The 26160-nt window shown below is 47.6% G+C and overlaps 1 protein-coding gene across 1 annotated transcript in view; it reads right to left on the bottom strand.

Annotated features, from left to right (window-relative positions):
- The window catches only part of Carm1 (coactivator associated arginine methyltransferase 1), a 46052-nt gene that overhangs the window by 9196 nt on the left and 10696 nt on the right, over window positions 1-26160 (bottom strand). The window contains 4 exon segments of the mRNA XM_040730199.1: window positions 1049-1159; window positions 3831-3935; window positions 4788-4894; window positions 8482-8607. Coding sequence (XP_040586133.1) covers window positions 1049-1159; window positions 3831-3935; window positions 4788-4894; window positions 8482-8607 — 449 coding nt within the window.

Here is a 26160-nt window from a genome sequence, read left to right as displayed (position 1 = left end):
TCAAGGGGCTCACATGTTACGAGAAGAAGAGGCAGTTGGTCAGAAGAAACTGAACTAGCATGGAAGCTCTGTGAGCATTAAGGCTCATAGTCCCAGATCTGCAGCTAGGGACCATCCAGGTGCAAGCTGGCAGTGCCCCTGTTTGTATGAGACATTGGCTGTGGGAGAGGGAGCCAAGCTCACAAAATGTATCCACAGAACAGTCTGGAATGGCCTAGGTGATGGGTAAGTCCTGTGTATATGTCAATAAAGCTCTGTTGGCCAATAGGGAAGCAAGATAGGTGGGACTAGGAGTCCAGGAGGACTCTGGGAAGGAGAAACACAGGGAGTCACGATGTAGCCGCTATAGGGATAAGAAGTCCGGACCCTTTCTCCGGTAAGAGAAATACTTAGGTTAACAATTATGGAGTAAATACTTAAGTCAGAGATAGCCAGTAAGAAACAAACAAGGCCAACAGCTTCATAATTAATACAGTGTCTTGTGTGTCATTTGGGGACTACAACGTGGCAGAGCCCAGGTGACTGGTGGGGAAAAACCAAAGTGGCTAGCAAGGAAAAGGCTTCACTCAACACCTAGGGGACGTTCTTTCTCTGGCAAGGGCCTGTAGTAGTAAGAAGCCAAGGATATGAGAGGAAATCACAGTATCTACTCTTCTGCATACTTTCAATTCTGGGCTTGAAAATTAAGTTTTCAATTAAAAAAAGTTGGGGGGGGGCACCAAGGATGTGGCAAAACGAAATCATGTTGTCACCTGCACAGAATGCAGGCAAGCTAGTACTCAGGACACTTAAGGTAAATGACTTAGAATTCCCATCGTGGGGGCGTGTCTTTGCCACTTTGCCCCTAAGACATGAGAGTGCACCATTGTGGATGCCTGGTTAGTCACTGTGGCTTTGCCATCACAGGCCCAGAGTGCCTCCCCTCTCCTGCTTATACTACTAGAGGCAAAGAAGAGCAGTGATGTCCCAAGCACCTTGGGGGCTCTCAGTGGGCACACAGATGAAACACATGACAAGAGAAGGGCTTGGGCCCCAACAGGACACTGACCTCGGCATGCTGAGCCATGGTGCTGGCCTCCACTGCATAAATCTTCCTGGCTCCTGCTTGAGCAGCAAAAAATGACAGGATCCCAGAGCCACAGCCCACGTCGAGAACAATCTGAGGAAACGATGTGTACATGAAGCTACAGATGTACCAACTTCACACACTATGTACATCACAAAGAATATAAATAACAGCAGAACTACTATGTGTCAACAAAAGAACTGTTTTCAGTGGGCTGGAGAGATAGTTACTCTTCCAGAGGATCCAGGTACAATTCTTGGCACCCACACTGCAATTCACATCCACCTATAACTCCAGTTCCAGGAGATCCGATGCTCTCTTCCAGTCTCCATAGGCACGTGGTACACATTCACACAGACAAATGCATATAATAAAATAAAACAAAATAGCCGGGCGTTGGTGGCGCACGCCTTTAATCCCAGCACTCGGGAGGCAGAGGCAGGCGGATCTCTGTGAGTTCGAGGCCAGCCTGGTCTACAAAGTGAGTTCCAGGACAGCCTCCAAAGCTACAGAGAAACCCTGTCTCGAAAAAACCAAAAAAAAAAAAAAAAAAAAAAACAAAACAAAATAAAAACAATCCTGTATAATGGCAATGCCTATAATCCCACTAAAGAGAAGGCTGGAGCAGGAGGACCATGAACTCAAGACCAGTCTAGACTACATGGTGAGATCCTATCTGAAGATTAAAAAGGAGGCTGATCTGGGAAAAACAAAGGCAAAAACTAGAGAGGTGTTGGAAGAAATGTCCTGGTGCCAGAGAATCACTGTCCTTGCCCAGCCACTTGCTGAGAAGCTGAGAAAGCTAGCTTGAGGCTTGAGAGTCATTCTCAGGAGCTGCCCCTAAGGGGTTGGGGTCCACATGAAGACAGCCAGGATTCTGGGAAGAAGAGCCCTGGCTTGTTGCTCAGTTCCAGCCTGAGTGGCTGGCGCATGAGGGACATAGGCCAGGAACCTCTCTGTAGGACATGGAAAGCTTGTCATCTAGGGCTCTGAAGCCTTGAAGGGAGAGTAGGGTGTGAGGGAGGGAAAAAGGGACCATGGAGATATGGCTCCTTTCACAATGGCATCATACCCTTAGGAGGCAATTCGATATGCCTGACCTACCAAACTTCTCAGCCTTGCCTGGCTGGCCAGACACATGCTCAGAACGCTTATCTCCCCCACAGCTGGGCAAAAATCATCCAACAGAAGGCCTAGTTCACTGAAAAGTGTTGACTACTTTACACAGTACCAAAAAGACCAGAGAGCACATGCACTGGGAACAGCAGCCTCCCTCCCCACCCCTGTTTGTTTGAGACTCACATAGCCCAGGATGGTCTTGTCCCTCTGGTTTCCTGCTGCTTCAGCATCTCAAGTGCTGAGACTAAGAATGCACCACCCACTGGGACTGAACAGCACTAAAAGTATGTCGAGTGGGGCGATGGTGTTGGGGGGTTCCCAGGCACAATGAGGCAGGCCCCCAGGAGACTGAGGTAGGACGACTGAGCCTAAATGTAACTTGGACAACACCTGCTCCACACACAAAGACACTTCAAAAGGGTCCTACACTACCTAGCCTGTTTCTTGGAGGAGGGGTGTTAGTTAAAAAGGCCAAGAACATGTGGATAGGTCCTGCTGGATTTTCTCACTAAGCCAATTAGCACACCATCAGCATTAGTGTCAGAAAAGGCCGGGGTTCTGAATTCAGTTCCATGGGCACAGTAGGGAGCTCCAGAAAGCAGTGAGGCCACTCCCTCTAGTGTTATTCCCAGATTCTTCGTGCTACCCTTTGGAATCCACTGTGATGAGCTGGCAAGCATGCGTCCCTGGGCTCTGTGCACTGCGTGAGTAAACAGCTGTTGTGAGCACCCCAACTCAGAGCCATCTGTCAGAAGACCTGAGAAAGGCAGCTGGGGCTGGCCCTGCCCTTGCCATTTAAAGCAGGGGGGGAGCTCCTCCCTTGTTCCAGGTAGATGAAATCAGAGATGGATGAGAGAAGGCTCAGCTGGGGTCCACTACTACTGCAGAGCTCAACTGCTCCCCACAGAAGAAGCCATCTGTGTGTGACTAGGAGGGGTGTGACTTCATTATTCTCAGCTTTCCCCCCTCCCTTTTCTTTCTTTTTTTTTTTTTTTTTTTTGGTTTTTCGAGACAGGGTTTCCCTGTGGCTTTGGAGGCTGTCCTGGAACTCGCTCGGTAGACCAGGCTGGTCTCGAACTCACAGTGATCCGCCTGCCTCTGCCTCCCAAGTGCTGGGATTAAAGGCGTGCGCCACCAACGCCCGGCCCCCCCCCTCCCTTTTCTTGAGAAAGGAACTCACTGTATAGCTCTGGATCATTTCCAATTTGGAGATAGATATGCCTGCCTCTGCCTAGATCAAAAGTACATGCTGCCACACCCAGCTCACTCACTGTTTCCTAACACACACATCCAAACATCAACTTCCAAATCTAAAGTTGCTTTATTTTTCTGCAATGCTAGAATGAAGTCAGTCTTCTTCGTGCTATGTAAGCACTCCCCGATTCTACATTTGACAACCCTCTTGGCAACATCTCCTGAGTACTGGCATTAGAGTTAGGTTCCATGTAAAACTTATCCCAACCCACATGCAGCTGAGGCAGAAAACAGTATGGCCAAAGACACGTTACAATAGGCAGACGTGTTCTCTACAGGAAACTGAGAAAAGGGAGGACTGACTCAGAATAACAAGCAGAAAGGAGTCGAGAGCTGCAGGGAAGTAAGGGAGCCCCGCGGCCTCTGTTCAGCTTCCTGCACTGTGGCTCACCTTGTCCTTGAAGTCGGTGTGGTTCTGCAGGATCGCACGCTGGTAGGTGCCTGTCCGCACATAGTCTTGCATCATGTTCTGCTGCTGTGACAAGTAGCCATAAAACTGGAACAGAGACACACCATTGGCACACAGCACATGACACAACAGACTGCCTCAGCCCTGGCTGCCCTGAGGTGGGGGGAGGGCCTGACAGCATGAACATCCTTTAGGAGGTCATGAACCCTCCTCCAGCCTGAACCCAACCGAAAGAGCCAGCTGCTCCAGAAGTGGGAGCAGAGGTCTGAGGAGCAGTCCCCAAGAGGGGCACTTTTGTTGGCATGGCTGAAGGACATAACTAGATGCCACCTGGACTTGGAGGCCACCCAAGAGATTATAAAATTTATCATGGATGGGGTTCTAAGATCTGGGGGTCAACTGTCTTAGGGCCCCAAAGAAGAAAAGGAATGGATGGAACAAAACCCTAAAGCTCAGAGCGCCAAGCAGGTGATGTGCGGTGTCTCTCTGTAAGACAACAGGCGATCAGGAAGGAGGCAGCGTGGCACCTGGCAGGGCCACAGACTTGGGCATCAGGCAGACCTGGTTTTCCCATCGTGGCTCTGTTGCATAAGAGCTGTGTGACTTGGAGCAAAGTCACTTAACCTCTCTGAGCCTCAGTTTTCTCATCTGTAAAATGGGGACAATGACAGTTGTTGGGAAAGTCCAAGTGCTTTCGGACATGTAAGATCGCTCACACAGTGCCTTACACTCATCAAAGGTTTAGACATTGCTATGTTCAGTCATTAAAAACCTGGGGGCTTTGGCTTCACAGATGAGGAAACTGAGGCCTAGCAAGTGGTGAACACTTGCTGAGGCTACACAGCTAGTAAGGGACAGAGCCAGGATGAGCACCCATGTGGGAAGGTAGGGAGGGAAACACCAGGGGGGTTGTCTGGTCCAGGACAGGTGCTAACTCACCTGGAAGTACTGCACAGCTGAGGATTCTTCTGTTCGCTCACTGAACACAGAGCGTTCCAGGGTGTGGCCTCGGCAGGTTTTCAGGATGTTGTAGAAAGAACAGAAATCTGGAAAGGGGGAGCCACATCATTGGGAGGCCAGTGCTGAGGCCATCTGGGAGAGTCCAGAGGGCCTGGGCATTTGCTCCTCCTGTCTGCCTTTCCTGACACAGGAACTTGTGCCCCCCCCCCCCCCCTGCAATGTTCCAATTGAGAAGAAAGAAGAGAGCAGCCAAGGCTGCCACTCTGACTGACGTGAGGGCATGACTGCAGGTGGCATGTGGTAAGGACAGGCCTGGGCATTTTTCCCAAACTTCAGGCTAAGTGTGGGGAGCTCACAGTAGCCTCTGGGGATGGCACTGGACGTGAGGACACCACCTCCATGTTGAAGACCCAGAAAAGCACATGGAGAGGGTGTCAGCACCCTTCCCCAGGACACAGTGCTATGGAGTTCTTTAAACTGACTCGTATTGAAGTTACTCAGAAGGAGGGGAGCAGAGAGGGGATCAGGAGCCCCACCCTTAGTTGAGGAACTATAAACAAATGATAGCTCCTGGGGGACGGAAAGTTAGTTTTCTCTAAGATGTGTTGTATGATCCTGGTAGGCAGGATCCCTGCTCTAGTGGATGGCCCTACAGCACAACTGAACTGGGTGGATTATACACATTGAAAAAATAAAGGGAGGAGGCAGTGGGATGAGGGATAGATCAGGGAAGAATTAGGGGGTAATATGTAAAAATGCATTGTATGAATGTGAAATTCTCAAAGAACAAAACTCATTAGAAAAAAGTTATTGAAGAGCTTATAAAAATGGCCACCAAGTTAGACTTTAAAAAAATAGAAATGGAGAGCTGGCTCAATGTTTAATCAAAACATGACAGAGTTTTGATTAAAATAAATGAGTTGAGTTATAAGAGCTAATGGGACAAGCCTAAGCTAAGGCTAAGTCTTCATAATGAATAAAAATCCTACAACTCCCTAAGACTGAACCACTCCCCAGGTCACATCATCTCCAGGATTTGTTATTTATTTATTTTATATCTATGGATGTTTTGCCTGCATGTATGTCTGCAACCTGAGGAGTTCCTGAGAGGGCTCTGGATAAGCTGAGACCGGAATAACAGACAGGTGTGAGCTGATATGCAGGCAACGGGAATTGAACTTGGGTCCTCAGGAAGAGCTCTTAAGCACTGAACCATCTCTCCAAGCATCCCTCTCTAGCATGTTATTTTACGTGTATGGGTGTTTTGCCTGCATATATGTATTTGCACCACTTGCATGCCTGGTGCACACAGAAGCCAGTAGGGGATTCAGGTCTCCTCAAGGTAGAGTTGCAGACAGTTCTGAGCTGCTGTTTGGGGAACAGAGCCAGTGCTCTTACCTGCTGAGCCATCTCTCCAGCCGGTCTCCAGACTTACAATCTAACGTGGATGCTAATCTCTGGTAGTAGTATTTCCAACATATCTTTAGCTGGGTGGTAGTATACCCCTTTAATCCCAGCACTCAGGAGGCAGATCTCTGTGAGTTCAAGGCCAGCCTGGTCTACACAGCAAGTTCCAGGACAACAAGGATTACACAGAGAAACCCTGTTTCCAAAACCCAACAAAATGCCAAAAACAAAAATTTTTGCTTCTTATTATTGTGTATGTTATGCATATGAAAGTACATGCCATGGCATGAATGTAGACGTCAAAGGAACTTTGTGGAGTTGGCTCTCTTCTTCCATCTTTGTGTGGTTTCCAGGGATTGAATTCAGGTCATCAGGCTGTGCAGTCAGTAGCTAACCCTTCAGTCCCTAACACTTCTTTTTTAACAATGACTTTGGGGACTGGGAAGATTGTTCAGTGGTAAAGTGTTTGCCATGTAAGGATGAAGACTTGAGTTCAGATCCCCAGAACCCACATAAAAGCTGATATAGAAGTATTATGCCTCTCATTCTAAATGTAGAGATAAAAAAAACTCCCCAGAAACTTGTGGCTCAGCTAACCTGGGGTGCTTAGCGGTGAACAGTTAGAGATTGCATCTTAAACAAGGTAAATGTGATGACCAACATACGCTCTCTTCACCTCCATGTGTGCTAGCACAAGCACAACTACACTCACACACACGCACAAAAAGTTAACAAAGCAACAAGAAGTCTGGGCTCCAACAGACTTTCCTCCATTAGGAACACATTCCAATTTGTTCCTCAATTGACTGAATGAGCTACACTGCATGTGCATGTTGAACTATGAGTGTTTATTTAGTTGAGGCCACACATGTAAAAGAATTCTGTGTTAACAAAAGGATTTTTTGTGGGGTGGGGGGGAACAGATATGTAGCCCAGGCTGGCCTTTAACTCATGGTACTCCTGCCTCCACCTCCTGAGTGCTGGGACTGCAGATGGGGCTAGGACTTCATGTCAGACAAGGGCTCACCCACTGAGATACATCTTAGTCCCTCAAATTTAAAACAATTCTTTTCAATTTTGGGGGGCAATGTATCATATAACCCAGGTTCCTTCTCAGACCTGCACTCCTGATACTTATGCCTCCACTTCCTAGTGTTAGGATCCCAGAAGGGAAGCGAGGGTCTGAGGGTGCTTGTGAGGTGACAAGGCATAGGTAACCTCCTGGGGAGACAGAGAAGGGTTTTGGAAGCCAGTAGCGCCCTCCCCTGCACCAGCCACCACGCTCTCCCAGGCACTCCACTGACCAAGTCCCATCACAGGACATTCACAGACAGGCCTGGTCATTGCTTCCCAAACCCCAAGGTCCCAAGCTTTGTCACCTGGGTTGCTACAAGCCCTCCTCAACAACCTTAGGTGTCCTTATCATGTCTAATGACAGGTCTGCTCAGAGCCTCCAGGAGCTTCTCTAGTGAGAGGGAAGCCTCTGCCCACCTCTAGGCCCCATCTCACTCCTCCCCTGAGGTCTTAGCCGCAGCTGAGAATGCTGGCCTCAGGCCTAACCCGACTAGCTGTCTGAGAGGCTTAGGCATGGCAAGAGAGTCAGGATGGCCCTTTTGGAAGAAAGGACAAAGAACTGAGACCCAGAGTATCCACAGCAGCCGGTGAGGTGCCAGGACACCAAGAAGACATTCTCACTAAGGATTTGCCTCTTCTTGGGGCTGCTTCTTTTCTTCCTCTTTTTCAGAGCAAGGATCTTGCCATGCTGGCTGCTCAGGCTGGTTTCGAACTCTTGTGCTGAAGTGATCCTCAGGCTCTAGCCTTCTGGGAAGCTGAGACGATGGACATGTGCCACCCTACCCACAGCCAGCTAACTCTGTCACTTATGCTCACGTCTTTAAGCAGGGGTCTCTACAAGCGCTCCAAGTGTACGCCAAGGCATTCGGCATATGCAAGTGCACATTATGTATGTGGTGGTGCCTGTGCATGCAGTTATGGAGGCAAGTGGTCAGCTTTGGGTGTCATTCCTTAGGAATTGTCTGCCTTGTTTTCTGAGGCAATCTCCCTTTAGCCTGGAGCTCTGCTGAGGCAAGGCTGGCCAGTGTGAGCTGCAGGGATATGCCTGTCTCCATCCCTCTCCTGTCAGCTGAGGTTACAAGCTCATGCTGCCACTGAGCCCAGGTCCTCATGCTCGTGTGGCAAATACTTCTATTAACTGACCATCTCCCCCCCCTCCGGGGCAGGCTCCACCAAGGAGCCAAACACATACCGTGGGGTGTGGCGAACTGGATGAGGACACTGTTGCAGCCCAGGGTGATGATGAAGGACTGCCTGCCCACGCGGCTGCACTCTGTCTCCCGAGACACTGAGCACTTGAACACACACACATCTTCATCTGCAAGAGAGGGGGCGCTGGCATAAGCAAAGGTGCCTTGGTGATTGGCTTGGTTACTGTGTCCCTGCTCCCACATCCTTTTGGGGTGCTGTGGGGTGCTCTGCCTACCTACTGAAGAAAAGGTAAGGGATGACTGTACTGCAGGGACACTGCCAGGGTCCTCAGAAGCTCAGTGTCTCCCAGGGGACGATAAACATGTTCTCAGGGGAAGGCATGGGTCCCCAGAAACCTCCTATCCCCATATGAACCAACAGGAGGGGAGAACAAGCAGAGTCATCCTTAAGGAAGAACAGAGGCATCCTTAGGGAGACACAGACAACTAAAGGGTAAAGAGGGGTTGGGGCTCTGGAGTCTTGAGCCTGCCAAAGGGGCATTTGTTGGGGTCCTTCTGAGTTACAAGGTCACTGGATTTTATAGCTGTCAGAATGGAAGTACCCATGACCCCTTTAGGCTGGCCCTTTGCTCTCAGGGACAATAACTGCGTCCTTGGCAATGGAAGCCATGCAACCTAGATTTCTGTGCCACCCACAGCTCCTTAGTAGGATATAGCAAGCCATGTCGCCTGTCCAGGCTGGTGTCATATGGGGCTGGTGGTGGGGCAGGGACCCAGGGAGCTACTGTGTATGTTCATTCACATGGCCCAGCAGCCAGGAAGCATTGCGTGTCCATCACTGCAATGCTTTCTAGTCATTTGTTCAACGTAAGCCAGTACACTGAAGGATGAAGCCAGTGTCCCTAAGAAAAAGACAGACTGATGCTGCAGTGCTGTTGTCCCATGGCACCTGTATAGTACTATTCCTGTTTTAAAATTTTATTATTGTGTTGTGTGTATGTCTCTCTCTGTGTGTGTATGCTTATACATACATACACCTGTGCATGCAGGCAAGCATGAAGTCAGAGGACAGCCTTCAGAAAGAAGTTGGGCCAGGCGTTAGTGGCGCACGCCTTTAATCCCAGCACTCGGGAGCCAGAGGCAGGTGGATCTCTGTAAGTTCGAGACCAGCCTGGTCTACTGAGCGAGTTCCAGGACAGGCTCCAAAACAACAAAGAAACCCTGTCTCGAAAAAACAAAAACAAAAACAGAAAGAAGTTGGTTCTTTCTTCTACCATAGATTCTGGAAATCAAACTCAAGTTGCCAGGCTTGTGCAATATAACGTTCTCTCTACTGAGCCATTTTTAATGCCCCCATGAATTACTTTTGACATTAACTCATAAAGGGACAGTAGACACCAGCAGATACAGGGAGTGGACCAGTCTGCAAGATAACTCTGCAGGGTCTCTTCAAATGGTCAACATCAGGTGAGAGAAACCACTGAGAACTCTTCTAGAGTGAAGGAGATACAGGAGAGGCAGCTATACATGGATCCATTACACCAGATGGACAGTGTGAAATGAGACACTGGCCCTATGGGCTAAGAACACTGCCCCACCCTCACGAGACAGGGTCTCAAGTAGTCAGGCTAACCTAAAACTCTATGCAGCTTAGTATGACCTTCAACTCCCACTTTCATTGTACCAAGTGCTGGGGTTACTGGTATGCACTGCGTGCCTGGTTATGGGAGAGAACCCAGGGCTCTGTGCATGTTAGGTGAGTAGTGTACCAACCACACTACAGCCCCAGCCCCAGAACACCCTTATTCCTAGAACACAAATGCAACAGTGAATGAGCTCACTGCACCAATGTTGCTGCCCTCATATGGCTCACCAAATAATCAGCAAAATGAAAAAAAGGCTGATGGAAATGTGGCTGAAGATGTTCCAAGCACCCTGAGTAGCCAAATAGGGTGAAAAAGAGTAAGTCGGAAGAATCTCCAATTCAAGAGTTCTATAAAGCTTCAGTAATCAAAATACAGTCTTTGAAGCCGGGCGTTGGTGGTGCACACCTTTAATCCCAGCACTTGGGAGGCAGAGGCAGAGGCAGGTGGATCTCTGTGAGTTTGAGACCAGCCTGGTCTACAAGAGCAAGTTCCAGCACAGCCTCCAAAACAATACAGAGAAACCCTGTCTTGAAAAACAAAACGAACAAAAACAAACTCTCTCTCTCTCTCTCTCTCTCTCTCTCTCTATATATATATATATATATATATATATATATATATATATGTCTTTGAAAAGCACAAGAATAGAAACAGAACACAGAAATAAATCCTGCCATTAATGGTCAGGTGACTTCCCACAAGGGTACCAATGAAGAGACAAGCATCACCAACAAGGAACACTGGCACATCTGCACATTCACTTGGAAAACCGTGCCACCAGATATTGACCTTACACTGCAACAAAAGCTAACACAAATGAATCAGGCTAGAAGACTCTTGGGTTGGTGAGTCTCAGGACTCAGTGGGTAACAGCATTTGCTGCCAAGCCTGACCCTGAGTGCAATCCCTGGGACCCTATGGTGGAAGGAGAGAACTGACCTCCAAAAGTCTTTCTCTGACATGAACATGTGTGCACACACATAAACATCAAAAATCTAATTAAAAACCTACAGCATGGGGCTGGAGGGATCACTCTAGTGGCTGCTCTTTCAAAGGTCCTAAGTTCAATTCTCAGCAACCACATGGTGGCCACAACCATCTATAGTGGGATCTGATGCTGACAGAGCATTCACACCTAAAACAAAAACAAACAAAATCCTCTTTGAAGGAAACACAGGGGTAAATCTGTGACTTTGATTTGGCAACTGATTCCTAGCTATGAAACTAAGAATATGAAAAGTATATAAATTTTTTTTTTTTTTGGGTTTTTCGAGACAGGGTTTCTCTGTGGCTTTGGAGGCTGTCCTGGAACTCGCTTGGTAGTCCAGGCGGGTCTCGAACTCACAGAGATCCACCTGCCTCTGCCTCCTGAGTGCTGGGATTAAAGGCGTGCGCCACCAACGCCCGGCGAAAAGTATATAATTTTTATTTTATCTTGTATGCACTGGTGTTTTGCCATGGGTGTCAGGTCCCCTGGAACTGGAGTTATAGACAGTTGTCAGCTGTCATGTGGGTGCTGGGAATTGAACCCAAGGCCTGTAAAAAGCAGTCTGAGCCATCCTCCAGCCCATAAATTGTATTTTATTTAAACATTACAAGTTCCCAAATCCCTGACTTGGACCTAGGAACTTGGGACCAGCCTAAGTAACGTAACAAAGCGACCCAGGAGCGTGCTTGTCCCTCACAACTCTAACCCTGAAATTAGGAGTCTTGAATTCCAGGCCACCCTCCGCTACACACTGAGACCCTGGTCTTTAAAAAAAAGGGGGGGGCTGGGCATTTTTACATTAAAAGTACAAGGCCACGGAATCTATCACAGCAATAAACAATTCAACTGTCTGTGAGATGCCACTTTTCATAACGTCTACAAAATGTCTACAATTAAACAGTGACGGGAAGCGAGTGAGTAGAGAGGTGTGGCAGACACCTCTGGAGGGCTGTGGACAGGTGAGCACACTGACCCCCTGACACAGCAGCTCTCTTCTCAGGTATGCCCCTGCAAAGCACAGCAGGCAGGCTTCTAACAAGTGCTGGTTTGCAAATAGTCAGCTATGGGGGCTGCAAGAGCTGCCCAGTCAGCCAGGAGGCTAGGGCGGAGAGGCTTGCTGAATCTTAGCTGAGCACAATCTCAAAGAAAGGAAAGAGCACACTGGGGCCTGACCTAGAATGCAGGAGCCCTAGACTCTAACACCAGCACAGCCTGAGCTACAGAAAGCAGTAGGAGTGCAGTACTGCTGTAAAAGGCCTTCAGGAGCTAGAGGCAGAAGATCAGAGGTTAGGAGGAAACACACACATAGAGAGAAAGGAAGACAGCCAGCCAGAGGACTTTTTATTCTCAATAGTCAAAACTTAGACCCAACTCAAACTGATAAGCAGAATCAGTCAAGACCAGCTACAGCCTGAACACTACAAGAAACGCTACTACTGTCAGAAGGTGGCAGCTACAAATGCTGTGCAATAAATACTGTACTGATGGAACAGCTGGAAGGGTAAAGTGAGTTAGCTGGGACAGACTTTCAGTTGCCAGGGGCTCCAAGAAGGCAGTGGGGGAGCAAGAGCTTTCTGGTGTGGGGTTTCCTTTGAGGTGATGACAGGGTTTTGGAGATAACTAAAGGTCACAGTTATATAACACCAAATAAGCTCAATGCCACTGAATTGTACTTTAAAATGGTTCTTGTTAGTTTATGAGACTGTCATTTCAATGGAGAAAGAAAATTGAGCCCTACCTGACAGTAGGGAGCAAGGGGGTCTACAGTACTCACAGGGGCACTAGCTCCCCTGTTGTTCTGTCTAGCTCAGGGAAGAGCCAAGCTCTGAGAGCAGGGCTGACTTAGGGCAAGTGTGTTGGCTGTCCACTGCCTCAGACACAAGGACCTAAGGCAAAGTACTTCTAGTTCAGCTCCAGGAGGGTTCCAGGAAGGGACTCTTGGTGCTTGGGGCCCCGCCCGTCCTGGGACAGAAGATAAAGGTGACCTTTGGGCTGGGTCTGTATGATAAGACCCCAGAGTGCTTGTTTACCCATCTGCCCTAGCACCAAGCAGGCAACCATAAGGCCTGTGGGGGTAGCAACAAGGGCTGGGATCACGGCTACCTGTGCCGAGGGATCTGAAAGCACAGGTGAAAGAGTCAGCGTTCTCTAATCATCAGAGCCAGCCCCTCAGACCTATCCTCTGAACAGGAGTCACCTTTCTGACATACCCATGCAAACTAACAAACCAGCTGCACCACAGTTCCCCACTTTAGGAGCTCTGGAGTACAAGCTGGCTATGAAGAATTTGCAAGAACATGCAAAATCCTGGGTTCCATCTCTACAAAAATAAACCAAAAGCAAACAAAATGTCCCTTTGGCTGAGGCCATATGCATGCCTAGAACCCCAGCTGGCCAGTATCAAGGGAATAAAATGGGGTGACAAAGCAGGGCACTCAATGTCCTCCTCTGATCTCCATGCCTATGTATGTGCCTATGTATGCACACCAACAGTAACATGTACACGTACCTCTCTCTCTCTCTCTCTCTCTCTCTCTCTCTCTCTCTCTCTCTCTCTCTCTCTCTCTCTCTCTCTCTCTCACACATACAGACTGAGCTGGATATGTTGGTTCATATCAGTCAAACTCAAGTCAGAGTTATGATTTCTTTCTCCAGAGTCCCTAAGAGATACAGGAATGGCAGGTTATGGGTAGAAACAGTTCTTGTCTGGGTGGATTCTCAAATGGGTCTCAAAAAGAGCACAAAGAATGGGTCCTGAACTGAGGGACTGAGGGACTTGAACAATGCTGAGGGCCCTGGTCCTGGCCATCAGAGTCTGATCATTTTAAGTTCTGTGTCCAAGGAATGAGTCTAGAGTGACAAGGGACAGCTGCACAGAGCAAGTGGGACACAAACAGATTCCCCATGATAGGAAGACTTTCAAGACAGCCCATACTGCTTCCTACAAAAAAAATTTCCTCATCTATCCATATCATAAATCCCCAATTTCTGCCATGTGAGCCACTTAACACATTACAAAAGCCCATCATTTCCTCATCATGTCACCAATTTGCTCAGAGAGTAAGGATGTTATTCAAGGGGAACTCCCATGTCTTCAGAGTTATTGGTCCTGATCAAGGTGCTAGGACTTGACAGCATCCCGGAGTGACCATATTTCTCTAAAGAAGAGCCAGACAGTAAACATTACATCTATTCTAGGAGTGTAACTCAGTGGTAAAACTCTTGCTGAGAATGGGTTCAGCCCTGGGCCTCATCCCCAGCACTGTTATTAAAAAAGAAAGTGGTCTCCTGTGTATTTCCCACTTTCTCTTCTATGAGATTCAATGTGGATGGATTTATAATGAGGTCTTTGATTCATTTTTGACTTGAGTTTTGTGTATGGCAACAGATATGGATCTATTTGCATTCTTCATGTTGACAGCCAGTTATACCAACACCATTTGCTGAAGATACTTTCTTTTTTCCCTTTTATATCTTTAGCTTCTTTGTCAAAAATTAGATGTTCATAAGAATGTGGGATGACATCAGGGTCTTTGATTGATTCCATTGGTCCACCTGTCTGTTTTTGTGCTAATACCAAGCAGTTTTCATTACTATAGCTCTATAGTAGAGCTTGAAGTCAGGGATGGAGATACCCCCAGATGATCCTTTATTGTATAGGATTGGTTTTACTATGTTTTTTTGTTTGTTTCTCCATATGAAGTTGAGTGTTATTCTTTAAGGTCTGTGAAGAATTGTGCTGGGATTTTGATGGGGATTACATTGATTCTGTAGATTACTTTTGGCAAGATTGCCATTTTTACTATGTTGATCCGACCTATCCAAGAGCATGGGAGATCTTTGTTTTCTGATTATCTTCTTTAATTATAAAGGGTGATATTTCTCTTTATCTTTTTCATCCCATTTATAATCTATATATAGGAGGGCTACTGATTTTTTGAGTTAATCTTGTATCCTGCTACATTACTGAAGGTGTTTATCAGTTCAAGAGTTTTATGGTAGAATTTTTGGGGTAACTTATGTAAACTATCATATCAGTTTGATCTCTCCAATTTGTATCCTCTTGATCTCCTTTTGTTGTCTTCTTGTTAGAATTTTGAGTACTATGTTGAATAGATACAGAGAGTGGTCAGCCTTGTCTTGTTCCTGATTTCAGTGGGATTGCTTTGAGTTTCTCTCCATTTAGTTTGATGTTGGCTGTTGGGTTACTCTATATTGCCTTTATTATGTTTAGGTATATTCCTTGTATCCCTATTCTCTCCAAGATCTTCATCATGAAAGGCTGTTGGACTTTGTTTGTAGGCTTTCCAGCATCTAATGAGGTGATCATGTGGTTTTTTCTTTCAGTTTGTTTACATGATGGATTACATTGATGGATTTTCAGATGTTGAACCATCCCTGCATCTCTGGAATGAATCCTACTTGGATGATTTTTCTGATGCATTCTTGGATTCGGTTTGCCAGTATTTCATTCAGTATTTTTGCATCTATGTTCATGAGGGAAATTGGTCTGTAATTCTCTTTCTTAGTTGTGTCTTTGTGTGGTTTGGGTATCAGGGTAACTGTAGCCTTGTAAAAAGAGTCTGGCAACGATCCTTCTGTTTCTATTGTATAACACAGACACTGAGGGCAACAATTAATAAATGAGACCTCCTGAAACTGAGAAGCTTCTATAAAGACAAATGGTTCCCTACACACAGAATGGGAAAAGAGCTTCATCAACCCCACATCTGACAGAGGGCTGATTCCAAAATATACAAAGAACTCAAGAAACTAGACATCAAACTACCAAATAGTCCAATTAAAAAATGGGGTACAGAGCCAGGCAGTGATGGCTCATGCCTTTAATCCCAGCACTTAGGTGGCACAGGTAGGCAAATCTCTGTGAGCTTGAAGCCAGCCTAGTCTACAAAGCTATACAGAGAAACCCTGTCTTGAAAAACAAAACAAAACAAGAGTACAGCCGGGCGTTGGTGGCACACGCCTTTAATCACAGCACTCGGGAGGCAGAGGCAGGCGGATCTCTGTGAGTTCAAGGCCAGCCTGGTCTACAAAGTGAGTTCCAGGACAGCCTCCAAAGCCACAGAGAAACCCTGTCTCGAAAAACCAAAGGAAAAAAAAAAAAAAAAGAGTACAGATCTACACAGAGAATTTTCAACAGAACAATCTCAAATGGCAGAAAGACACTTAAGGAAATGCTCAACATCCTTAGTCATCAGGGAAATGCAAATCAAAACAACTCTGAGATTCCATATGAATGGCTAAGATCAAAAACACTAATGACACCTTATGCTGGATAGGATGTGGAGAAAGGTGAATACTCCTCCATAGTTGGGGGGGAGTGAAAACTTGTATAGCCTCTGTGGAAATCAGTATGGCAATTTCTCAGAAAATTAGAGATCAACCTACCTCAAGGCCCTACAATACCACTTTTGGGCGTATAGCCAAAGTAGGTACACTCACACCACAAAGACATTTATTTGCTTAACTATGTTCATAGCAACATTATTCATAATAGCTAGATCTTGGAAACAACCTAGATGCCCCTCAACTCAAGAATGGATAAAGAGAATGTGATACATTTACACAATGGAGTACTACTCAGTGGTAAGAAACAATGGCATTCTAAAATTTGCATGTAAATAGACAGAACTAGAAAAAAACATCCTGAGTGAGGTAATCCAGACCCAGAAAGACAAAGCATATACTCACTCATAAGTGGACACCAGACATAAAAGTAAAAGATACCCAGACTACATTCCACAACCCCAGAGAAGCTAGAACCCTCTTCCAGAATCAGATGGAAGCAGATGCAGAAATCTACAACTAACCGTTGGGCCAAACTCCTGGGGTATAATTGAAGTGAGGGAGAAGCAAAAATATGAACAAAGGAGTCAAGACCATGATGGGGAAACCCACAGAATCAGGTGATCCAAGCTAGTGAGAGATCACAGACTCAGGTTTGACAAATGGAGGACCCGAACTAGACTCTCTTAATAGAGGTGACAATGGTGTGGCTGTGAGATGTGAGGCAGTGGCAATGGGTTCAAGATCTAACTCTAATGCACAAATTGACTCAGAGGAGCCCATTCTATATGGGCTCAGCCTAGACACAGGGTGTGAGGGGTGGGGAGGTGCCTTGGTCCTGTCTCAACAAGATGATTCGTCAGACTTAGTGGACTTCCTAGGGGAGGCCTTACCCTCCCCGAGAAGCAGATGGGAGGTTGGGGGGGGGAGTAGGGGGACTGGGAGGAGAGGAGAGAGGGGGGAGCTGGGACTAGAATGTAAAAAATAAATAAGAGCCGGGCGTTGGTGGCGCACGCCTTTAATCACAGCACTTGGGAGGCAGAGGCAGGCGGATCTCTGTGAGTTCGAGGCCAGCCTGGTCTACAAAGTGAGTTCCAGGACAGCCTCCAAAGCCACAGAGAAACCCTGTCTCGAAAAACCAAAAAATAAAAAAAAACCAATAAATAAATAAATAAATAAATAAATAAATAAATAAATAAATAATAGAAAAAGAAAGAAAATCCTTTCTGTAAGGACAATCTGTGTTAAAATAACTCAATTCGGCCTGCAGCAGACTTCAATAAGTAAACAAATAACTACAACTGTGTCAATACAACTTTATTGACAAAACCAGGCAGATGGCCAGACTTTCCTCACAGGACTATCAGGTCTAGAATTTTAAGTGTAGTGCTAAGCTCTCGTTTTACTCACTTCCTCATTTGCTTACCAGACGAGATAATGACCGACATCCACTTTCCATCACAGACTGGAGGACCACAGAGAAACCCTGTCTCGAAAAACCAAAACAAAACAAAAAAAAACAAAAAGAACCACTGCTGTAGAAGAGGGAGGGCTGCCAAGCTGAGGGGCAGCATGAGGCCTAAACAGACATACAGCTCCAGAACCTAGAGGCTCTGACAGTCATGGGTACCACCATGAAGATCCTTAGGCTAGGAAACACGGAAGGGAACTGGGTACAGGTGGATGGGCTGGGGATGCAAGCTACCTGGTTCCCCACCTGCCAAAGAATTCCTCTAACACTTGCCCTCGACCTGCTGCCTCTCCAGGACAGAAGAATCTCCAGGGCCCTGAGGCTCTCATAGTCCCAGGGGACACACCAAGCCTCTGCAACTTTCTGGTCTACCCTACATACACTTCTAACTCAGCTCAACTGCTGAGTTCAACATCCTCCCCGGGTGGCATAGTGAGACCTTTCTCAAAACAAACATGCCAAGTGTAGGGGCTCACACCTATACTCCCTAGCATTTGGAAAGTTAAAGCTACAGGATCACCTTGAGTTTGAGGCCAACATGGGGTACATGATGAGTTCCAGGTCAGACTGGACTGCAGAAGGAGAGACCTTGTATCCAAAACACAAAATGGGCTGGGGAGACGACTCAGTAAATAAACTCACTAGCTACCTAAGCCTTCAGGCCTGAGTTCCATCCCTGAACTTTTTATGTGGGTGAAAAGCTGGGTAAATGGCCAGCACTTGTAATCCCAGCACAACTGCAGGGGAAAAAAAGGCAGAAACAAGAGAATCACCCAGATGCTCACAAGCCAGCTGTCCTGGAACACCGTGAATATTGGCAGAAACAATGATACCCTGCTTTAACAAAGAATAAGGCCAGAAACAACTCCCAAACATTGGCCTCTGACCACTACACAATGTGCCAGGATATGTAAACCCATGCATATACATAAAGTAACAACAAAAACCTCACTGAAAACTCCAACAAGTACACAGAAAGATAACACTCATGGCCTCCTGGTTTCTCAGAATTTTTAGTAAGAAGTCCACATGGGACTCATAGACCCTCTGAGGCATCCTCTGGAGCAGCCTCTGCTTCACAGAACCGTGTCTGGTCCAGCCACTACCTCACTTCTTGCATCCCTTGATTATGGGAAAAAGTTTTCTCTGGGTGCTATGGTTCTTAGACAGGAACACCCTTGCCTTTCCCGTGTCCTTGTCATTTCTTCTCAGAGGTCTTCTAGCACTTTCTAGACAAGTTCCCACTGCATAGTGGAGCTTGTTACACTCCTCATATAACATCTGCCTATGCCTTCTGACCCAGCGCCAGGCATATGGGGCTACTGCACTTAAAGGAAGGATACTGGTCTTAATGGTATCTCCCCACCCTTTCCCCCACCTCCCCTCGCAGGAACAAGTGTGTGGAAGCACTAAAGGCTAAGGTCCAAATGCTAAGCCTCCCTGTCCATACCTAAGCGTGGCTGGAGATCTTCCCACTGCTTGAGGGTCACTGTTCCCCACCCCTTGTCTAGAAAGCAATACGGCAAGCAGGAATCCCTTATGCCTAAGTTGTAGGCTAGAGACCAGCAGGAGTAGGCAAGACTAGAAGGGAAGCTCTCCTCCAGTGGAACCTTCTATCTGCATAAGGAGACGAAGAGGGGCAACAGGGTGACACCAAAAAGTAGCTACTTTTCAAGGTAGAACAAAGGGTCAACAGCACCTCACACCCTTACCTTCCCACCAGGAGGCTATAACTGCCACTCACAGAGGAGCAACTGAAGCTGCCCATCTTGGGCACCTGTCAGAAAGCATACACATGGGTCAAGTATGAAATCTTTCCTTAAATCACCTAACATTGCCAAGTACAACAAGGCTCTTCACCTTCCACAAGAGTCATTCCACAGTGAGAAGAGGGCTGAGGAAAGGGGAAGGGCCTCCCTCCTGTGACTGCAGACTCTATGTACCCCCCACCTCTCCCCAAGATCAAAATGAAACCCTAAGCCCACCCAGCCTCTGCCAGAGCACCAAAAGCAGGGACAGGGTCCAGCTGTGAACATAAGGACTGAGTCTTGTTTCACGTGCTGAGAGCCAGCGGGAGTGAGAGGCAGCCAGTAAGGGGACAAGAAGGCAGGCGCAGTGAGTGCTGGGAGGGAAGAGACAAACACCCCTGCCCCACAGCCTCCCACCTCCAGACTCTGTAGTAACTCTGCCTCCAAACCACTGGCCAGATCACTGTGGAGCTACCCAGCTGGGAAAGCACAAAAATGAGCTCTGATCTAGGAGGACCACTGTTCAGCCGCAACCCTGGGTCTTGGTTCCCTCATCTGTCTAAGAGAGATTCTAACATTCTGAGGGTAGGAAGAATGATAGAACCCCCAGGGAAGGGTAGGCAGCCCATGGAGGGGTGGTGTTGAAAGCAAGCTGTTCACAGCTCATCTGTGAAGCAGGTACAGAGGGATGAAAGCCCTTCTCTGCTGTGTGGAGGCAGACATGATGAGCATGTTACTGCTGAATTCACAAGTAGTCATGATGGGTGTCGCCAGTACAGATCACCACTATCATGGAGAGATGTCCTAGGAGCTCAGTCAGATCTTCCTCTTATTGTAACCTAAGGCAGATGATCTGCTGTCCTCGGAGAAGCTAGCAAGTGTCTGTGGCCAGTCTGCCTGCCTGGGGCATCTGAGGACTCTTGTGTTCTAGCTGGGTGAAGCACCAGCTCTCTTCTCAGGCCCCCACCAGGGAACTTCCTTTGCTTTCCTTACCCCACACAGCTCTAGTCGCAAACAAGCACAAGGACATCTCAGACACAGTGTAAGGAAGTCCTGAACACAAAAGCTAATGCCTACTAGATGAATGAATAGCTAACTAAAAGTAGTTTTGTTTGTTTGGTTGGTTGGTTGATTTCTTTGATTTTCAAGACAGGGTTTTTCTGTGTTTCCCTGCCCTAGACCAGGCTGGCCTTGAACTCACAGAAATCAGCCTGTCTCTGCCTCCTGACTGCTGGGATTAAAGGAGTGCACCATCATGCCCAGCTAAGAAGTAGGTTTTGACCTGTGATAGTGCACACTTCTAGTCCCAGCATTCCAAATAAAGGTGGAGTTTGAGCAATGTCTGTCATGAAAGCACAAAGACCTGAGTTCAAAACCCAGAACTCACATTAAAACACAATCTTGGACTAGAGAAATAACTCAGCAGCTAAGAGCACTGTTCTCCCAGAGGATTGGGTTTTAATTCCTGGCATGCACACTGAAACTCACAACTGGTTTTAACTCCAGTTCCCAGGTATCTGCCACCCTCTTGTGGACTCCACACATGTGGCACTGCACAATGTGGTACACAACTATGCAGGGAAAACACCCATACACATAAAATAAAGATATTTTTAGTAAACAAAAAGCTGGAGAGATGGCTCAGTGGCTAAGAGCACTGGCTACTCTTCCAGAGAATCCCAGTTCAATTCCTAGCACTCACATGGCAGCTCACAACTGTCTATAACTCCAGTTCTAGGGGATCCATCACTCTACACAGACACACATACAAGCATGTAAAATAAAAATAAAAAATCATAACAGAAAAAAACATTGCTAGGGAGGTTGAGAGAGAAATGAAGTCACAAAGCCATCTTCTGACCTCCACAGGCACACCACAGCATAGATTACCCAAACCACAGCACGCATGCACAGACACAGTGATTGTCAATACTTTCAACAAGCTGAAGTGGACGGCACCTGAGGAAGAACGTCACAGGTCACATTCTGGATTTTGGACACACACATGGACCGCACGCGTGCGTGCACACACGCAGGCAGGCAGGCAGACACGCACACACAGGTGCCCTACCCGAACAGGGCAGGAATGAAGGGGTAGGAGGAGTTAGTGTAGAAACACACTTCCAACAAGCACTGTGGCTGCCCCAGGTAAGGGGTTCTTTTCAGGCCAACCTTCTACCCAGCTCTATACACACAGTGAACACTTCTCCAGCCTGGCCAGGACTTTAGAGGTGTGTGCCCAGGAGTACACATGACAGAAGGAAGGTCAGCTACTCAGGAAGGTACAGGAAAGACTGATCTGACTTTTCATGACACAGCCTCGTGAGGTGACAGAATTTCTATCTTGTACACAGATAGCCAGGCATATAGTGCTGGTTGCTGTGAGGCCTGACTCTGGACCCCAATGCATTGGGAAGGCCTAGAGCACGAGTCAGATTTCTTCCTCCACACATAGTTCTCCCAGAGCCAACCACACCCACTCCTGGTCACCGGAGTGTCATGGAAGTGGGGCAGGCTGAGCTGCACTAGGTTAGGTTGCCCCAGGCAGCCCAGGTCTAGGCTACATTCCAGGCAGCTGTTACCTGGGAAAGCTTCCCTCTCACTGGCCAGGATGGCCAAAGGCCAGACTAGTTCTGGAGTCAGTTAGAGCAATCTTGAACTTTAATTATCTAGAAAATCAAGCCAGTCACAGCCTGGAGTGTTGTCATGAGGATGAACACACCCTGTGCCTGTAGGCACACTGCAGGGTGGGGTTTACACAAAGCACCCATCTCAGCAGAGAGGGCAGAGACAATGAGTGGAAAGGAGGGGCCTCAGGGATGATCCTAGGCAAAACAAATAGTAAACAGACCACTGGTGTGTCTTCACCCCACCACTATACTTCCCATTTATCCACCAAATGGTGACTCCTAGACCTAGCTTATCTGGAATACCCTTATAGCCAAAGAGCTGACATAGGAATCAGTTTCACATACTTGTCATCTCTCGGGAGGGAATGTGTGGATGGTGCAGGTTTTGTGCATGCTGGCTGGGTAAGCTGTAACCCTTGGCAGGAATTACATTACAGCACTCCATGAGGTCTTTAGTGGACAGAGCACTTGGAGAGGCCTGAAAGGCTGAGGTAGGACAAAGCATGTGGGGAAACAGTGGGAGGGACCTCAGGTACCTCAATGCTTAGCCCAGGGGTGGCTGCTAAGAGATGATACTGCACTGCCCACCACAAAAGGTGAGTCAGGTGGGGAAGAGCAGTTGCCACCAGCTGCAGGGCAGAGTCCCTGTTTCTGAGAGACACAGGATGTCCTGGCCTGCAGGGCAGTCAGAAAGACCTCTGCTGGACCCTTGAGGATTCCAGGAGCACAGGATGTTTGAGTTAGAAGGGATTCATTCCACCCAGGCTCAAATGCTGCCTCTCCAGATGTGGCTCCAAGTGATGTGTAGGGAGGCCACTATTGCTTGTAGTGATAGTGGACCACAGCAGTGCAGTCAAGACAGGCACCTTGCTTGAGGAACTCTGGAATGGTCTGCCTTGGCCAGTGACGCAGAACTAGGTTGGGAATCTCAGGGAAGACCTGCTCCACGCCAGAGATACAATTCACTTATGTCACCAGAACCTGAGGAATGAAAGGAAATGGGGAGGAGTGCAGCATGACAGCTGTAGGCCTGATGACTAAATGCAGGCTGTGGGACCAAAACAACTGTCATTTAAATCCAAGGAGGGGAGAGCTGCGTCTACCAGGATTCTTTGGAAGAACATGCCAATCTTCAAGGATGTTCAGACAGTGAGGCATTCATTAGGGACTGAGGAAATGGTTCAGTGAATAAGGATCTTTGCTGACAAAGCAAGAGGAACTGAATTAAAATCCCTAATACCTACATAAGAGCTAGGCATGGCCATGAGTGCCCATAACCCCAACACTGGCAAGCAGAGGTAGGTGAATTCCAGGTGTTCACTAACTGGCTGTGAGATAGAATCCATAAGCTTCAAGTTAAGTGATAGACCCTGTCTCAGAAAACAATGTTGAAAGCAATAGAGGAACATCCCTTGAGGTTCTTTCTCCTCTGTGTATGTGTTCATGGGTACACACACACACACACACACACACACACACACACACACACACACACACACACACACACAGAGTCCGGGAAGTTGCTTTGTAGACCAGACTGGCCTCACAGAGATATGTCTACCTCTGCATCCTGAGTACTGTGATTAAAGGAGTGCACTATGATGTCCCGCCTCCCTGCATCTGTCTTTATTATTTCCATTAGAAGAGCATGCCTTTTTTTGTTAGCACTGATCCAGTAGGAGCATTTGGCAGCATCCCCCCAGGCTCATCCAGTCTGTGCTGATGGGCAGGTTTCTAGAACCCAAACCTTTCTGCACTGCCATGTGCCTGCCTACAAGAAAAGGAACAGCACCTCGGGGAATACAATTAGCTGAAGCAACAGCCTAGAGCACTGAAGGAAAACAGCTTTGACAAAAACATGGGTGCAGGGGAGGGGGCTTTCAGGCTGAGTGCAAGGAGTATAGCCTGGAAAAACAATCTGGGCCTCCTGCACCAACAAAACTTCCAGAGCAGAGAGACAAGCTCCATGTAGGGACAGGCTCACTGGCTGATCCTGGGCAGCAGGTTACACAGGTGCTGGATACCCACAATTGTCAGATGCACCAAATTCAATACCCAAGGCCCAGGCAACTTCATGGTATTGACTCAATGGCCATGAAATAAAAGAAAGAACAAATCAATGAACATGCAGAAGGTATGAAGAGTCCAGAACCTTCAGGCTACTGTGCCGCTTGGTCTCATTTTCCTTCATAAAGCTGCTCATAGGGGCAAGGTTTGGTGGCACACACGTGTGATCCTAAGAAGCTGAGCAGGACCGCTACAAGTTCAAAGTGAGATCCTGTCTCAAGAAATTTCAAGAGGAATTGGGCATCTTTAATACCAGGAACCCCAGCATGCTAGACAATGGAGGTGGTCCAGACCACCTTCCTGACCTCTCAGCTCTATGACTAGACTAGCTTTAGCAGCCATCGTCCTCAGGTACCTCTGAGGCCCTGTTTCTGCCAGGGACAGGATGGATGGGTTATTTGTCCACATCCTCTCTGCCTCCAAAGACGGGAGGGCTAGATGGGGGCTGCCTGTGACTCTACATGACTGTGAGTCTGGGATACCATGTCCACCCTGGCCAAAGCCACCTTCAGCCAGTTGGCCTTCCCCACCGACATGGGATTCAAGGAGTCCGAAGCCCAATACAGTCTGAGGCCCAACCAATACAGCCCTTCACACTGAAGGAGGACAAGGGGGCAATGATCTAACCCACACACACCCCATTTCTTCATGCAGGTTTCTCTTACAGTAAAAGCTGTTACCCTTGGCCAGGCCAAACCTAGAAGCTCATTCCCAATGCAGGTCTGTGGAGACACATGGGCTACACTCTACCCTGATACTCAGCTTGCCTTCTAAGGAAGATGTGCAAATCCCATTTTTGCAGTAGAGAAAAATGTGACACAGTCAAAAAATAGTGAGTACATAGTGACCAGGAAAGACCTGACAGTGATCCCTGAGTTCTGTAGTGTGCCATGGACTTAACTAACTCCAGACAACCATAAAGCTTCTTTAGTAGAGGCCCAGTGACCAGCCTCCCTCCAACTTTAGAAAGAACTTCTGAGTGATCTCCAACCTCTGAGTGAACAAGCAAGGTTGAATTTGCTTGTTTGTTGCAGTGCTGGGTACAGAAGCCAGGACGTCCAGCATGCCAGGCAAGCACCCATCACTCAGCTCCAGCCCCAGATTGGGACAAGCAAGCTTAAGTGACTACTGATGTTATACGTATGGGATCTCAGATATCTTCAAATCTAAGATGCTGAGAGCAGTGATTTTCTGCTGGTGAAAAGCAGGTGCTAGGAACAGCAGTTCACTCAGGCACATGGCCTCCTTGTGGCGGACGAATGGAATATGTATACACCTCTACAGACACCACCATCACCCTGCCCTCTAGAAGACCGTGCCTGCTCACTGGGACTCCATGGTAGCCTCTAAGGCTGACGGCCTCTCTTGCCTTTCAGTTTCTCCCTTTCCCCATGTATGAGCCCATACTTACTCATGAATTCTTCCCAAAGCCTGCTAGAAGTGTCTGCCCAGGACTTCACAGGAGCAAGGCCGGCTACAGCGATGTGGATGTGACGGAGGCTCTCAGGCTAAATCCTTAAATGCGCTCCTGTCCCCCACACCAGCCCTGAGAGGTGCAGCTGTCATTCATCTCTACAAGAGGGAGGGCAAGGGAAGCTCACACAATGGTCTGAAATCATAGCCACTGACTTTTGACCTCATTCCTCAGAAAACTGGGTGCAGTCTTAGAGCCCCATGGGCGGGAGTGCAGCTCACTGTGTAATATTTGCCTACACTTGTGTGTATAAGGCCTTCAGCTACACCCCAGCACTGCAATAAATACAAACTAAATTTTTTTCCCGTTTTTTGAGACAGTGTTTCTCTGTAGCTTTGGAGGCTGTCCTGAACTAGCTCTTGTAGACCAGGCTGGTCTCAAACTCAAGA

Source organism: Mesocricetus auratus, unplaced genomic scaffold (genome assembly GCF_017639785.1).
Source record: "Mesocricetus auratus isolate SY011 unplaced genomic scaffold, BCM_Maur_2.0 Super-Scaffold_100022, whole genome shotgun sequence".
Taxonomy (NCBI): domain Eukaryota; kingdom Metazoa; phylum Chordata; class Mammalia; order Rodentia; family Cricetidae; genus Mesocricetus; species Mesocricetus auratus.
This window is presented reverse-complemented; position numbering and strand designations above follow the sequence as displayed.